The sequence below is a fragment of the Hemicordylus capensis genome, chromosome 6 (assembly GCF_027244095.1).
Source record: "Hemicordylus capensis ecotype Gifberg chromosome 6, rHemCap1.1.pri, whole genome shotgun sequence".
In the NCBI taxonomy this organism is placed as follows: Eukaryota; Metazoa; Chordata; class Lepidosauria; order Squamata; family Cordylidae; genus Hemicordylus; species Hemicordylus capensis.
In genome coordinates this window covers 17763912-17777615 of record NC_069662.1, presented here as the reverse complement: position 1 = coordinate 17777615, position 13704 = coordinate 17763912, and the positions used below count along the sequence as shown (strand labels likewise).

Below are 13704 nucleotides of genomic sequence, written 5' to 3'. Positions count from 1 at the left end.
AATCCTTTTGAAAAAACAGCTCAAATAGGGCTTTTATTAATTTTTTCTCTGAGTGGATATACCTGCTTAACACAACATTCCCCCCGCCGTGCACCTTATGCAAAGATTAACAACTGCTGCTTTGGACAGCAGATCCTCCTGTTTAACTGCCCTGACTCAACAAGTTGCAGCTTACACAGGTTAGTCTTCACTAATATTTTTCTCAAATCCTTGGTCAGGGAGACTTAGACCTTCTCAAAGAGGAAGGACCATAACACATTAATAGTGTACATGGTCAAGCCTCAGCTCTCTCCAGTTACTCTTGCACAGTGGTATGCAAGGAAAAAACACCTGCCTTCAGAGAGCCACTGCCAGTCAGACTGGACATTAAATGGGCAAGTTACACAGGGGTCTACCGACAGAAGGCAGCTCCTCCTCTTTTGGCAACATACAGTCCAATGCCTATGACAGAGAAAAGCTTGAACACAGACTCCCCAATTCCAGGACGGGGAAGAGAAAGAGGTCATGCTCCTAGGACGTTTACATTATTTAGGAGAACAAACAGAACCAAGGCACTTGTAATGTTTAAATAGATTCTCTTTATTTCTAGAGGTCCATGAGTCAGGTATCCCAGCTCCGGAGATATTTTGATGTTTTGGCCATGGACCAGGAGTGTCGGTCACCAGAGGGGAAAAGCTAGGAGTCACACAAAGGTGGGGGGATTAGAGGAAGGAACATGCCCAGACTTCTAGATGCTTTCAAGGCAAGGATGGGGAAGATTTCCACTTTTCCCTGCCAAAGAAGCTGGCAAAAAGGGAGGGGTGAAGAGAAGACAGTACACACCACATGAGCTCAGGCACAATGCAACAACAAAAGTGAGAGCAGACAGAGAAACCAAGCCCCTGATTTTAATAAGCATGGTTGGAAACAAACAGGGACTCGCTGGCAGCAGCTCCAGTTTGGCCAGTTGAAACATATTTGCCCTGGCAGGCAAGGCTGTTGGCCTGTGAAAGGAAAGGGGGAAAGTCAGAGTCTCAAAAGAAAGAGAAAAGCCACAGATCCTATTTCTCCAAGTCACCACTCCCAACCCAGTCTGTTGGTTCTCGATTAGGATTCCTGAGTAGGGGCTAGGGCCTTGAGTTCCCAGCTCCCCTTCCCAACACACTGAGACCCACCCCCACCCTCTGCTATGTATCCTTGCTCACCTGTATCTAGAGAGAGAACTCCAGGGACCTGGTTCCCAGCAACACAAGCTAGCACTCAGAATTCTTCCCCCATTCCACCCACTCCCAATCTATGCTTTGCCCAAAAGACTGAAAAAAGCCTTGGCTCCTAATGTCAGGTGTGACTGATCGCTTCTTAAAGATTTAACAAACCTCTTCCTGTTCCCAGCAGAATCTGCTTTCCCACCAGTCAAATATGCTGCATTTAGTCCTTATTGCATGGGGATGGGGCCCTAGCACCGTGCAAAAGCACCTGCTTTGTTTGCAGAAAGTCCCAGATTCAATCCCTAGCATTTCCAAGTAGGGCTGGAAAACTGCTGCCAGTCAGTGTAAACAATACTGAGCTAAATGGACCAATGGTCTGACTCCATAGACAGCAGCTTCCTATGTTCCTAACTATACCCTAAAAGCTTTTCGGTGCCTCCCTAGGACTTGCATGTAGTTTAGTTCCCCAACAAACAGGACCCCCGACTGAATGGATATCCACAGTGGATATCCAGCCCCTTGCACTGATCTGCTAGATCCTACTCATCTCTTTCCTGCGCCCAAGGGTGTGGGGGCCTAGGCAAGACATACCAAAGCACGCTTGATGTATTCCTCCTGGGCATTCTTGAGGTTCTCTTTCTTGCCACCCCAGGCCTTGAGGGCAGATGCTTGTAGGGCACGGCCATAGGAGAAGGTCAAGGCCCATGGCTTGTGCAGGGGGCATTTGTTGATGGCATTGAGGTTGATGGAGGCCTCCTCCTCACTTTGGCCACCAGACAGGAAGGTGATGCCTATGAACAGGAGAGAGAAAAAAGGTTACTTTCTGTAGTGGATATAAGTTCTGAGAAAGGCAGAGCTAAGCAACAGCAGGGGGATAGTTTTCACTACAGGAGATTGATGGAGAATGTTAAGAATAGAAATTAGGATATTTTATTCCTACTTCTGTTTTCTGAATCAATGTTTTTCTATCTAAGTAGCACGTACCCCCTAACTTCTGCGGGGGAGGGGTACCACCTCAGTTTTCCAGTGGATTATTTACCAAAATGTGTGTCATATGGAATAGCAGCTGTGTACATAGGGCCATGCTATGAAGGATGTCCGATCGGATGTGGTAGAGTCTCGGTACCTGTATGCAGCCTTTCTTTGAGGATGTATCTGGGCTAGAGAGAGGATATTGGCCAAAGCTAAGAGGGTTGAACCCAGGGCCACGCAGAGTGCAGCATGCCAAATTATTGCTAGAAAATATGAAGAGCTAGACACTGCATGGCACACCAAGCTGTCTGCCAATGTTTTAAGAGGCAGGGAGGAGCAAAACCAAGAAAGAGCCCAAGACTAATCTTAAAGGTGAAGTGTGCCGTCAAGTCGGTGTCAACTCCTGGCAACCACAGAGCCCTGTGGTTGTCTTTGGTAGAATACAGGAGGGGCTTACCACTGCCATCTCCCGCACAGTAGAAGATGCTTTTCAGCATCTTCCTATATTGCTGCTGCCTGATATAGGCATTTCCCATAGTATGAGAAAAATACCAGCGGGGATTCGAACCGGCAACCTCTGGTTTGCTAATCAAGTCATTTCCCCGCTGCGCCATTAGGTAGCTTCTTAGGTAGTCCTAATCCGAGGACCAGCAGTTGAGACCCAGCAGGCACTCTTCTTGCCATCCTCCTCACTGGGCTTCTTTCCCTTCCCCCATACCCCCTGTGACAGGCCTGCTCAATTAGGGGCCCCCCAGCTGTTTCTGAACTACAACTCCCATAATCCCCAGCCACAGTGGCCAATAGCCAGGGATTATGGGAATTGTAGGCCAACATCTGCAGGAGGGCCAAAGTTGAGCAGCCCTGGTAGGGGTACCTGTGCCACACATTGATAAGTTATATCCTGAATCATCAGCCTAACCTTCAGTTTCAGGTTTGAAGCTCAACTTGAAGAGAAGGCTTTTGAAGAAGGAGGTAGGGCTGTGTTCCAAATAGGATAATCTTTCCAGCACATAAGAGCCAGAAAGAGAGACAGTTGAGGTAGATTCTTTGACCAGATCCATACATCATCTTGGCAACATCTTGGCCACCCAAAAACACCTACCCACTCCATAGTTGCCACCTAGTTGGGCCAAACTGCAGGGTAGTTTCCAGATACCACCATGCCACAGAAGACCAACCATACAAGTGGTTTTTCCAGGCTACCACCATTGCCAAGAAGATGCATGAATCTGAGATTTATAGTGTTATCGGGGCAGGGAATGATGGGCGTTTCTGGGTCTCCATTGCTTACCAGGCACAGCTGGGGGCACAGTGCGACGAAGTGCGGTGACGGTTGCCATGGCAATCTCCTCAGCGCTGTATTTCTTGGTGCAGGCATGACCAGGAGTCACCATGTTTGGCTTGAGCAGGGTCCCCTCCAGATAGATGTGGTGGTCACTCAAGGCCTTGTACACAGCAGCCAGAACCTGTGCATGGAAGAAGGGGCAGAGGTCAGCCCCAGGAAGCTTTGCTGGGATCTGATCTTTCCTGTTCACACCAGTGGCCAGAAGCCCACCTCCCACTGCCTCATCTTCCTAAAGGAGTCCGCATCTGCTTAGTCAATTAAGCCCCTCCTTTTCCAACAGACTTCTCCCACTTCATTTCTCACCTTTTCTGTCACATATTGGCAGCGTTTGAGGTCATGGTCACCATCGGGGAGGATTTCAGGTTCCACAATAGGTACAATCCCATTCTGGCGGTAAGAGATAGTTGGAGACAAAGTGTAAGAACCCACAAACAAATGACAAAACAGACGATTAAAAAAACCAAAGAGATCCTAAACTGCAATGAAGGAATAATGCCGAGTACGACCTACACTTAACTGCACGTTTAAAACGCCAGCAATTCAGGCAAGGCATGTTTCAACCTGCTGCATCATCCCACCTGATGTTGAGAGCAGTGAACCAAGTGCCCAAGTATTCTTACTCCTTCCTACTTTTAAGTGTATCCTAGGCAGAAATTCCACATGTTGGGGACACTTTGCAATGGCATGCTTGGGTTGCTAAATTATGTGGTGCCCTCTTGCAGCAACACATGGGTACTGCAGCTGTGGGAGGCCATCTCCACCCACGGGCAAAGTGAAGATACTGGGTGTCCTTGGGTAATTTCCCAGAGCAGTCTCAGGTGAAGAACATGAAACTGCAATTTCAACACTAGTGCCTTGTGAGACACAGCTCTCTGTGGCCAAACTGTGACCCAAATGAAAAGCTCTTTTACACAGAGTCAGTCCCCTGGTCCATCTAGCCTAGTCCTGTCTACTCTGGTGGGCAACACTCTTGCATCATAAGCAGAGGTCTTTCCAATCTCTGCTACACAAAAACCTTTAACTGGGTCTGACAGAGACCAGACTTGGCCTGTTCTACAGGCTCTACCACTGTGCAATTCCCCCAGTACTTCAGTAGAAACATGGACTACTATATGGACTACCACCCCAATGTAGCAGCTGAAGGGTCATTAAAGTGTTGCCCCCCTTCCCCCTTGCAGTACCCACCTGCTGGCAGATGCTGGCATAGCGAGCAAGCACATTGGCATTCTCCATGATGGCCAGGCGAGAAGGGGTGGTTGCAGTGATCTTCAAGACGGAGCGCCACTTGGCAAAGTCAGCGCCATCCTTCTTATACTGAGCGCAGCGTTCAGACAAGCCATCCAGGCCTGCACAGGTAAAAGGTGGTTGACAGGTTTCTTTTGAGTCCAACAACCTTAGAGCCTCAACTGCTATCTGAGCTCCAAGCTTCCCTCACTAGTTCTGCTTCCTCTCCAAGGCTTTATACTCACCCTGGGTGGTAGTCTCTCCATTAGTGCCAGCAAGAGGCACAACACCTTTGTCTACCTGTGGGGAGGAAAAGCTGATCAAGCCATACACCAGTCATTTCTTTTTTTTTCTGTTGAGTCACAGTCCTAGAAAATCCTTATCAGGGGACAAGATTTTATCAGACTAGATCCAATTTTTCCTCCACCACTGTGTATATCAATCTGCAGCAGTGACGGAGTTCAGAAACAAGAAGAAATTCTTAATCTAGTTCAGGGGTGGGCAAACTTGGCCCTCCAGTTGTTGAGGGATGATGGGAGTTGTAGTTCAACAACATCTAAAGGGCAAGGTTTGCCCACCCTGATCTAGATAAACACAGTATAAATGGTGTTAATTCATGTACCTGGCAGAATATCACCAAACCCCTGTTCTATTCCTGCATGACATCTTTGCCTCCTCTGCTTTCACCCGCTTGAATTAACACAGCAAATAAGAAGAATGAACTAGAACTGCAACATTTGAATCCATTCATCAGTTAGACTAAGAAGTGATTAAAAACTGCCTAAAATTCAACTGGGTAGAATTAACTGAATCATTTTTAATAAAATTACCAAAAAAACTCCACATGGCTGGCCAGCTTAAAAGAAGTATTCCTCCTTCTGTCTCACACAGAAAAGAATGCTTCTTCTAAGATGGTGCCTGCCAAGACGTGGGCATTAGGAATTTTCTTCACATATTACATTTACTCAAATGCAGAGCTGCCATCAGCTGTGCATTCCTGAAGCAACAGCCCAGTCACAAACAGTTCTCAAGAGAGTCCCTTAAATCTCAGTTCTCCTACAGATCTTGCTTATTAAGGGCTCCTTCCCCACCCCGCCCTCATGTGATCTTTTACAAGGTCATCTAGTCTTCTTGAATGGGCATCACCAGTAAGTAGAACCAGACCTCCTTCCCCGGCACTGAAAACAGTGGCAGTTTCCAGGAGGGTCTCAGCATATACTGTGCTTACCTTGATGCCAACAACAGCGCCCTTGTCCTTAATGACCTTGGTGAACTGCCTCCCATCATCAGCCTTCTGGTACATGGTCTCGTGGAAGAGGATAACGCCACCAATGCAAGGGTTGACACGGTCATCTGCAGTGAACAGCAGCTGCCTGTAGAACCGACGGTTCTCTTCCGTGTTCTCGGCACCGATGGAGCTCAGGCGCTTGGCAATACTGCCTGGGAGGTGGAGAACAGGACATTGGTCAACTGGAGACCCACAGCCCCTTCCCCATACCTGGCCTCTGCCCCGCCGTCTCTCTCTAGGTTCTACCCACCCATCTACCCACCTCGACCCAATGCTTCCCCATCTGCAATTCTTACCAGTGGATTCATCAGCAGCAAGGATGCCTTTGCCAGTTGCCACAATGCGGTGGGCAATATCTGACAGCTCCTTCTTCTGCTCAGGAGTCAAGGCTGGGTATTGGTGAGGCATCTTGAGCAACTAAACTAGAGAGGACAGGGAGGAGTCAATAGCCTTGCTGGCGATTAGGTGGTGGTGATGGTGGTACCCCAAGCCCTCCCCTGGTTCCTCTCCCAGGAAGCCCTACTCCTTGCCTCCCTGCTCCTGCATAGGTGATGGTCTGCAGGAGATACCCAGGCACAGCAGACCAATGACCTTGGTGTGTATGCAAAGGGCTGGCAGACAGAGAGAAAAAGAGGAGAACTCGACAGCTCTGCCCCTCCCTGTGGCCACAGACACCAGAGGATTCCCACTGAGGTCAAGAGGGATTCCCATTGTAAAAGCCAGCAAAAAAGAAAGAAAGACATTGAGAGTATATATTCATCCAGTATACAACAGGTTAAGTCATGCGAAGGACATTTCAAGGACAAGAAGAAACCACTTTTTATCCCTACCCTTAAAGTCCCCTCAGCCCGTATTTCATCGATTCCTGTCCTCCTCAACAGCGATGCTTCCAAGATCTCCCCCAAGCCCCAACCCCTTTCCTAGTCTGCAGTAGAGAACAGAGAGAGAGCGCGAAAGCAGAAACTAGAAAACGTGGCGGCGGGCGCAGGGCGGGGGAGGAAAGAAGAGCGGGATTTTTACGATAGGGAATTATAAGCCTCTTCCTTCCATAGTAGGAAAAGTGTCTCCTCGCTCCCGACGCAACAGTTGCACCGAAGCTTCACCACGTGACTTCATCCGCGGCTTCCCCCACCACCACGCGGCGCATTCTCTCCCTTCCCCCTTCACATTTTACAGTCTCCATTTTATCAATCTCAAAGTCCCATTGCTGCGTTTTATAAAATGCGGGGGGGGGAGGAACCGCACATACAACTCTCCAATCGCCCCAAAGAACATTCGCTTTAGCTCCGGATCTCTAAAACTAGGGATGGCTGCCCCACCGATCTCTTTCCCCTGGACGAACGCGGCGCGCGCGTACCAAAATCAAACCTGGTTGCTCTCCGAGCGGCGAAAACAAGCGACAGCTAGAATGCGCGCAAGCAAAGTGAGGCTCTAGAATCGAACGCTCGGAACCTCAGTGTTCCAAACCCCAGCAGCGTCACGCAGCCCAGCCAGGCGGAAAAGGGTGTGAAACTGACTCACCGAGGAGGGGGAAGGGAGAAGACTTAAAGGGCCCGAGTCCTTCCCCCAAATTGCCGGAGGGAGGTATTTATTTCAATAGAAGGCAAGGCAACTATAAGCGCAGCGTGATGGCCGAGCCGACTCGGTTGAGTCAGCATGGAGAGACAGAGATTCCGTTCACGCGGCCTGTCTGGCGACCATGTGTCGAAATTCAATACAAAATCCTACACCCGCTTATTGGGATGCAAGGCTCACTGAAATGAGTAGGACTTATTTCCGATAATAGGATTGGGCTGCATGGCAGCAGGAAAAATAAATTAGTTATCTATGGTGAGTGTGCATCAAGGATGCTGCTGGGATGATGAGGGCGAAAATTATTGTTGTTGTTGTTGTTAATAATAATAATTCGATTTCTATACCTCCCTTCCAAAAATGGCTCAGGGCGGTTTACGCAGAGAAATAATAAATCAGTAAGATGGCTCCCTGTCCCCAAAGGGCTCACATTCTAAAAACAACAACAAGAAGATAGACACCAGCAACAGTCACTGGAGGTCCTGTGCTGGGCGTGGATAGGACCAGTTACTCTCCCCCTGCTAAATAAAGAGAATCACCACGGTAAAAGGTGCCTCTTTGCCCAGTTAGCAGGGGACTAAAATGGCAATCAATGGAGGAGAACTGATTAGAGTAGCAAGGAAAATAAAATCCACGGATATTTCTGTATTCTGGCAGGGTGCAGGGTCCAGGGCAAATCAGTCAGTGTGGGGGCCCCTTTCAGTTAATTCTAATGGGGGTTAAAAGAGGGGACCGGGTGGTTGCCCTGCTCACTGTGTCCTAAGGACAGCCCTGATTCTGTATCTCATCACCCCTCTCAGGAGCTCCTCCAGCATTTCAGCCTAGCAGAAGACCGTATAACAAAATCTAGTCTCCCATTTGCAATAAAATAAATGAATTAAAATCTCCATTCATCTATACACATACCATGCATGCACCACACAGAAAAATCCAGTTTTAAGCATCCTGATTGCTAGTAGCAGAAGGATCAAATGTGCTGGCCTGTTTTCTGATAAGATGAATACACTCACTCATGCTAGTCTTTCTGAGGACTGAGGAATCCCCCCCCCTCCAGTGTATGTCTTGGGGAGAGGGGAATCAGCCAAATGAGTGGCTCCATGGGTCTTTTCCCTTTACATCCTCTTCCAGACTCCAGTTTCAGCAGTGACCTTTCAAGGGGACACCCGATCCCCCCTCCTCCAGCTCCTCTGTCCTTTTCTGAAGGACACAGAGCTATTTCTGGATCCCCACCCCATGAGTGTTGGGCTTAGTTACAAAAAGAGGGGCTTCGGCATATGGAGCTGATTCTGCAAGAGAGTGAGAGGTGTGTGCGAGAGATAAGATGGAACTGGTAGCTTGCAAGCAAAGAGAGGAATTCATTTTCAGACTGGAAGCAGCTGCAGCACAGAACCCAGGATGCCGGCGATATCTGTGGAAGGCTGCAATCCGAAGCATGTCGAGGTGGAAGTGTGTTCCATTTAAAATTGACTCATTTAACACCTAAGGAACCATCTTAAGGACCAGAATCCTAGTTCAGTAAAACAAAGGCTGGGAATCCGGGAAGCCCAGATTCTGACTCACCTGCAAAAGCTGCAAGGCAGGATCTGTGACTTCTCTGCTGGAGGTCACAGGGGGCCCCCCCATTCAGGAGGTCTACAGCACTGTGGCTCTGCCAACATGTTGCCACCTGTGCACCCCATGCTTTTCAACAGTGAGTGAGGTCACATGGCAAACACATCAGGGGTACCTAGCGGCTAATGCTGAGGAAGGTGGGGAGAGTCTTTGCAATCGTGACTCAAATCTCATTACCCGACCCAGCTGTCTGATTAAACCAAGATATCAACTGAACCACTTTGGAGCCCATCTAGAGCTTAACCTGAGTCAGAATGGGGCCTTCCCCAAACCTGCTCTGCTCTTGTAAAGTAATAACTAAGAAGAGTGTCTCTGAGCATGCACAGAATGCTTTTTGCTGACCCCCCTGGAGAAAAATGCATAACACAGCTCTGGCATTAAAAGGCAGAGGGCTTGACTTCTTTGACTTTTCTGTTAAGCTCATCTCACCTGCCTTTCTCTGTAACTAACCAGCCTTGCAGCTAAGGGGATGTACCCACAAGCACACAATGCACATTGGTTGTGCTTTAAATACATTTTGTATTTACAAGGTGTGGGGGGGTGCTCCTTAATGCACATCGACAGTGACATAACACAGTCTTGTGGTACCTTAAAAGACTAACATGTTTAAACATGAGCTTTCATGGCCTAGATCCACTTCATCAGGTGCATGTCATGTTCTTTTCAGTTGGCAGATATTACAAAGGTATGGAAGGGCGGGAGGATGGGGAGCCATGGAGCCAAACCGCCACGGAAGGCAAGAATACCAAGAGCTGGATAGTGAAACAGGAACGCTGAACTCAAAACCTGAACCTGATCAGGGGACTGGCCATTGTGGCAGGGGATGATGGGAATTGTAGTCCAAAAACATCTGAGGATCCAAGCTGCAATTAACTAATCAACCTAGCGAAAAGACTGTACAGTTAAGCATGACAGAGAGAGGACAGGGAAGAAGTGTTGTGATGGACATTTAAAGTGCCTCTGTTGGACTGGATCAGCAGAAGGTTGCTGGCATCTGGGGCTGACTAGGGCCGGTTTTACGAAGCAGCAAATGGCACAGGGATACTAGAGGGTTGCGCAGGCCCTGGGTGGGGAATGTTTGGCTATATAACACCCTCACGCCTAGGAGGTGAAAAGCAGCTGCTATTTGATTGATGATGGGAGAGAAAAGGCCAGACACCTGTGGGGTCAGGGTAGCAGAGGGCTGCAACCCACACCTCCTCCCCTATCTCTGCCATAACTCCCCATCCAGAACCTTCCTTACAAAGTAGCTCAGCCCGGAATCTAGGCAGAACTTCTCTTCGAATGATTACGGTAACAGCTGAGTCACTGGTCTTTGTGCAGGAAGGCACGTAGCAGGCGGCAGGGGGTAGAAGGTAGCCCTTTTTTGTTGGTTTCCCCCCCCCCTCCCCTTACCCTCCCAGCTGCCTATAGGAAAGGGGATGAGGGCTCCCTGACAGAACTAAGCGCACTAATTGCTTAAACTGTTAGGATCTGTCCCAGTCGAGTCTTTCCAGTTGGCGGTCCCGCCTCCCGCACCGCAGGCCTTTCTCTATTCTCCCCACCACGACCCCTTCACACAACCACTATGATCATCACCTCCCACCACCACATACGAGGCCTCTCTGTCTAATAGCTGCACACGGCAGGCAGGCATTCAACAGGTGATGCTTCCCCACCATTCCAGCTCCACTCAAGGAAAAACTTCACCTGTTGGATTTCTGCACATCCATGCATTTGTTAAGACATGCAGGAAGTGGGGAGGAGGCAGCTCTATGCATAGCTGCAGTGCTGCTATGTGCTCTGTCCCACTTCTGCGGAGCCTCTTCTCCTGACCATAATAAATCACACTTTTTACCACACTACTTTTCCTACTGCCCACCCTTATAAGGTTCTTATATAGTTCATATTACTTGAGTGGGGTTCTTTTAAAACAATATTGCAGTCAGCCTCCTACCTTCCCTGACCACTGAAATTAACACGCCCACAAATACAAGGCAGGGAAGTGTAGGCAAAGTTCAGATTGCCAAATGTGACTGGAAGGGTTCCTGTGCTTTTAACAGCTGCCCTTGTGCAAGAAAGTAGAAGGTGAAGCTTTCCCCTTGCTAGAGAAAGCTTGGCCTGCTACATTTCTGCTGGCAGATAACTATTAAAACACACAGAAACTCTCATTCTACACACCCCTGTAGAAAGAGGTAGCAGCTCAGCCGGCAAAGGAGAGTAAAAAACAAAGCAAGAAGCTTGGCCTCTTGGGCCCCTAGGACCTGAAGCTATTCTTGACTGCCATAATACAGTGACACTTGCAAAAGCAAAGCAGACTCTCCCCAAGCAACTACCACTATTTAAAACAATAAATTTAAAACTAGTGTTAAACTGGTGCTCTGCTGTACCCCTCAAGGATGCAGCTCCTGGCCAGAGAGGGCTCATAATCTCAAGTTAAAAGTGTTTTCACAAGTGATGATGTTTAATCGAGAATGCAAATAATGTTGGGGACATTGTTTAATTTGGAATATAAGTGTTTTAATGCAGGACAGAAAGCTGGGGCCAGGATTTTAAAATCAAAATATACATTCCGTTCAACATAGACTTCACATTCAAGTTTCTGATGCAAGAAAAGCAGGAGCTTGTTGAAGCAGGACTTGTAAAAACTGCTTCCTGCAGACAAGGCAGAAGCGGAAGGCAGACCTGGAGGTTATTAAGAAGCAGAAGTGAGTTAAATAGCAGAGGAGGTGCCAGCAAAGGGAAGCTACAGTCTAGAGGACCAGAACAACAATGGGAAGACGCCAGAGACACCCCACCCCACCCAGCCTACAGAGAGGACACAGATTGGACAACCAGCAGTGGCAAAGGAAGGATTGAGACACACACAATTTCTGTTCCTGTGGCCCAAATACCAGGGGCTTAGGAGGATTTTTGCAAGTCATTACAGCAGCCAGAGGAAACAACTGTGAAGGGTAAGATGGCAGGGTGTCCACAGCTCCGCTCTGCTTCTGAACGCATCAAAGAACATGGGTGGGGGCAATGAGGACTGGAGGCTTCGCCCCTATTAAAGTAGAGGGATGGTCAAGGAGGTGGGGGAAGCGGGGGGGACACTAACAAAAGCCCCACACTTTGCTGTTTCTCAGACCAGCAGCCAGCAGACTTTACAGAAGGGGGGAAAAACAAACAGAAACGGTCACTATCACCCAGACAGGCTTTTAAACAGTCAGAATGCAGTACCCATTTTTGGCTCTTCTCCAAATAGAAAGAGTGTATTTTTAGCATATATATTATATAAAAAGGAAAAGTACACTCATAGGATGCCCCAGACACAGAAATGCAAGGCCCCACATCACGATGATCAGCCCTTCCGTGGCCAGGGCAATCTGCGTGTCCTCCGCCCCCTCCCCTCCCCTCCCCTCCCCGCCTTGCTGGCCATCCCTTGCAGGCTTCCACCTCTCTGTGTCCCTCCTTTCCCATGGACCCTTCCTCTGGCCAGTCTTTTCTCCCACCCCACTGATCCACCCTGGCTCCATCCTCGCTTCCATTTCCCACATACCGTGGGTGTAGCGGGGGGGCTCTGGCAGGACACGACGGCTCCGGAGGGCGCTGGGTGACTGGCAGAGGCAGAGGCAGGGGCTGGGCTATAAGAAGGGGAGGCCAGCAGGCAGGAGGGGCAGTGCTAACCTTCTCTCCGACCCCTGGCCTTTTGCAGGGCTGGCTAAATTTAGGCCTTGGGGTCTGAGAATGTGAAACGCGAGGCCCTTGACATTCTTTGAAGAGCAAGGAACAGCTAGAGAGTCACGGGGCTGGGGCCTGGGAGAGCTGTGGGGCATCCCGCCCCAAGTGTGGCTCCATTCCAGCCAGCAGCAGCAGCCCCCTTCCCCCACACCGTGCCCCCTTAGTATTAACCTGCAGCTTGTCTCAACTTTATGTTTAGATCAACCTTTTGGGATGACTAGCAGGATGCCTCTGAGCCTAAACCCAGAGGACGTCTATCCTCCCCTTCCAACAGAAAGCCTAAATGAAGTTACTTCCACTCTCCTTGTTGGGCAATATCCCCAAAGGATCTCCTTTGCTCAACATTCACTTGCAACTTAAGGAAGCCACTTGGCTTTGGTTCCTGCCCCTACCCCAGGAGTAGAGGTAGAGTGCCATCTGCTGTCCCCCAGGAGGAACTACAACAGCACACAAGAGTTGCCGGTTTAAGGAGCTAAAAAACCTGTGAAATGTTTGTGGTTGTTGATAATTTGGTGCGGTGGGGCAATTTGGTTCCCTAAAAAGTGGGCTCTTGACATTTAGAACATGGGGAGGGGGGCAGATTTAGCAATTCCCCTGCTGCAGTGAAATGAGTGAATAAATGTCACAGTCTCACCAAGCCTGCTATCATTGTGAGCACAGAAGTTCTACACACTCCGGTTGGTATTAGTTGTGGGGAGGGTGGGGGGAATGGCCACAACAGTTAGAATCCAGAGGGGTCTCAAAACCAGAATCCAGACTGTTTTCAAGCTGGTCTTGCACCACTGTGAGGTGGGCAGAGATGCATC

General features: G+C 49.0%; 1 protein-coding gene across 3 annotated transcripts; it reads right to left on the bottom strand.

Moving 5' to 3' along the window:
- Positions 1 to 555: 555 nt before the first annotated feature.
- On the bottom strand, positions 556 to 12874 carry ALDOA (aldolase, fructose-bisphosphate A). 3 transcript variants are annotated; one of them, XM_053259828.1, is made up of 9 exons: positions 12717 to 12874; positions 6313 to 6438; positions 5957 to 6168; positions 4974 to 5028; positions 4690 to 4850; positions 3808 to 3891; positions 3451 to 3625; positions 1779 to 1978; positions 556 to 983 (listed from the first exon to the last, which is right to left on the bottom strand). In XM_053259828.1, the coding sequence occupies exons 2-9, from the start codon at positions 6422 to 6424 to the stop codon at positions 888 to 890; spliced, it is 1095 nt and encodes a 364-aa protein (XP_053115803.1). In that variant the 5' UTR covers positions 6425 to 6438; positions 12717 to 12874; the 3' UTR covers positions 556 to 887. The 3 variants fall into 3 exon arrangements, with proteins under 3 accessions (XP_053115803.1, XP_053115805.1, XP_053115804.1); XM_053259830.1 differs by having other exon boundaries at positions 6313 to 6433; positions 12717 to 12851; XM_053259829.1 differs by lacking the exon at positions 12717 to 12874 and adding an exon at positions 7374 to 7510.
- Positions 12875 to 13704: the final 830 nt, after the last annotated feature.

Coding starts and splice junctions, on each gene's coding strand:
- ALDOA (XM_053259828.1), bottom strand. CDS start 6,424: ATGCCTCACCAATACCCAGCCTTGACTCCTGAGCAGAAGAAGGAGCTG. Junction 5,029..5,956: donor GCGCTGTTGTTGGCATCAAG/GTAAGCACAGTA, acceptor TCCTCCCCACAG/GTAGACAAAGGTGTTGTGCC. Junction 3,892..4,689: donor ATGCCAGCATCTGCCAGCAG/GTGGGTACTGCA, acceptor TCTTACCGCCAG/AATGGGATTGTACCTATTGT.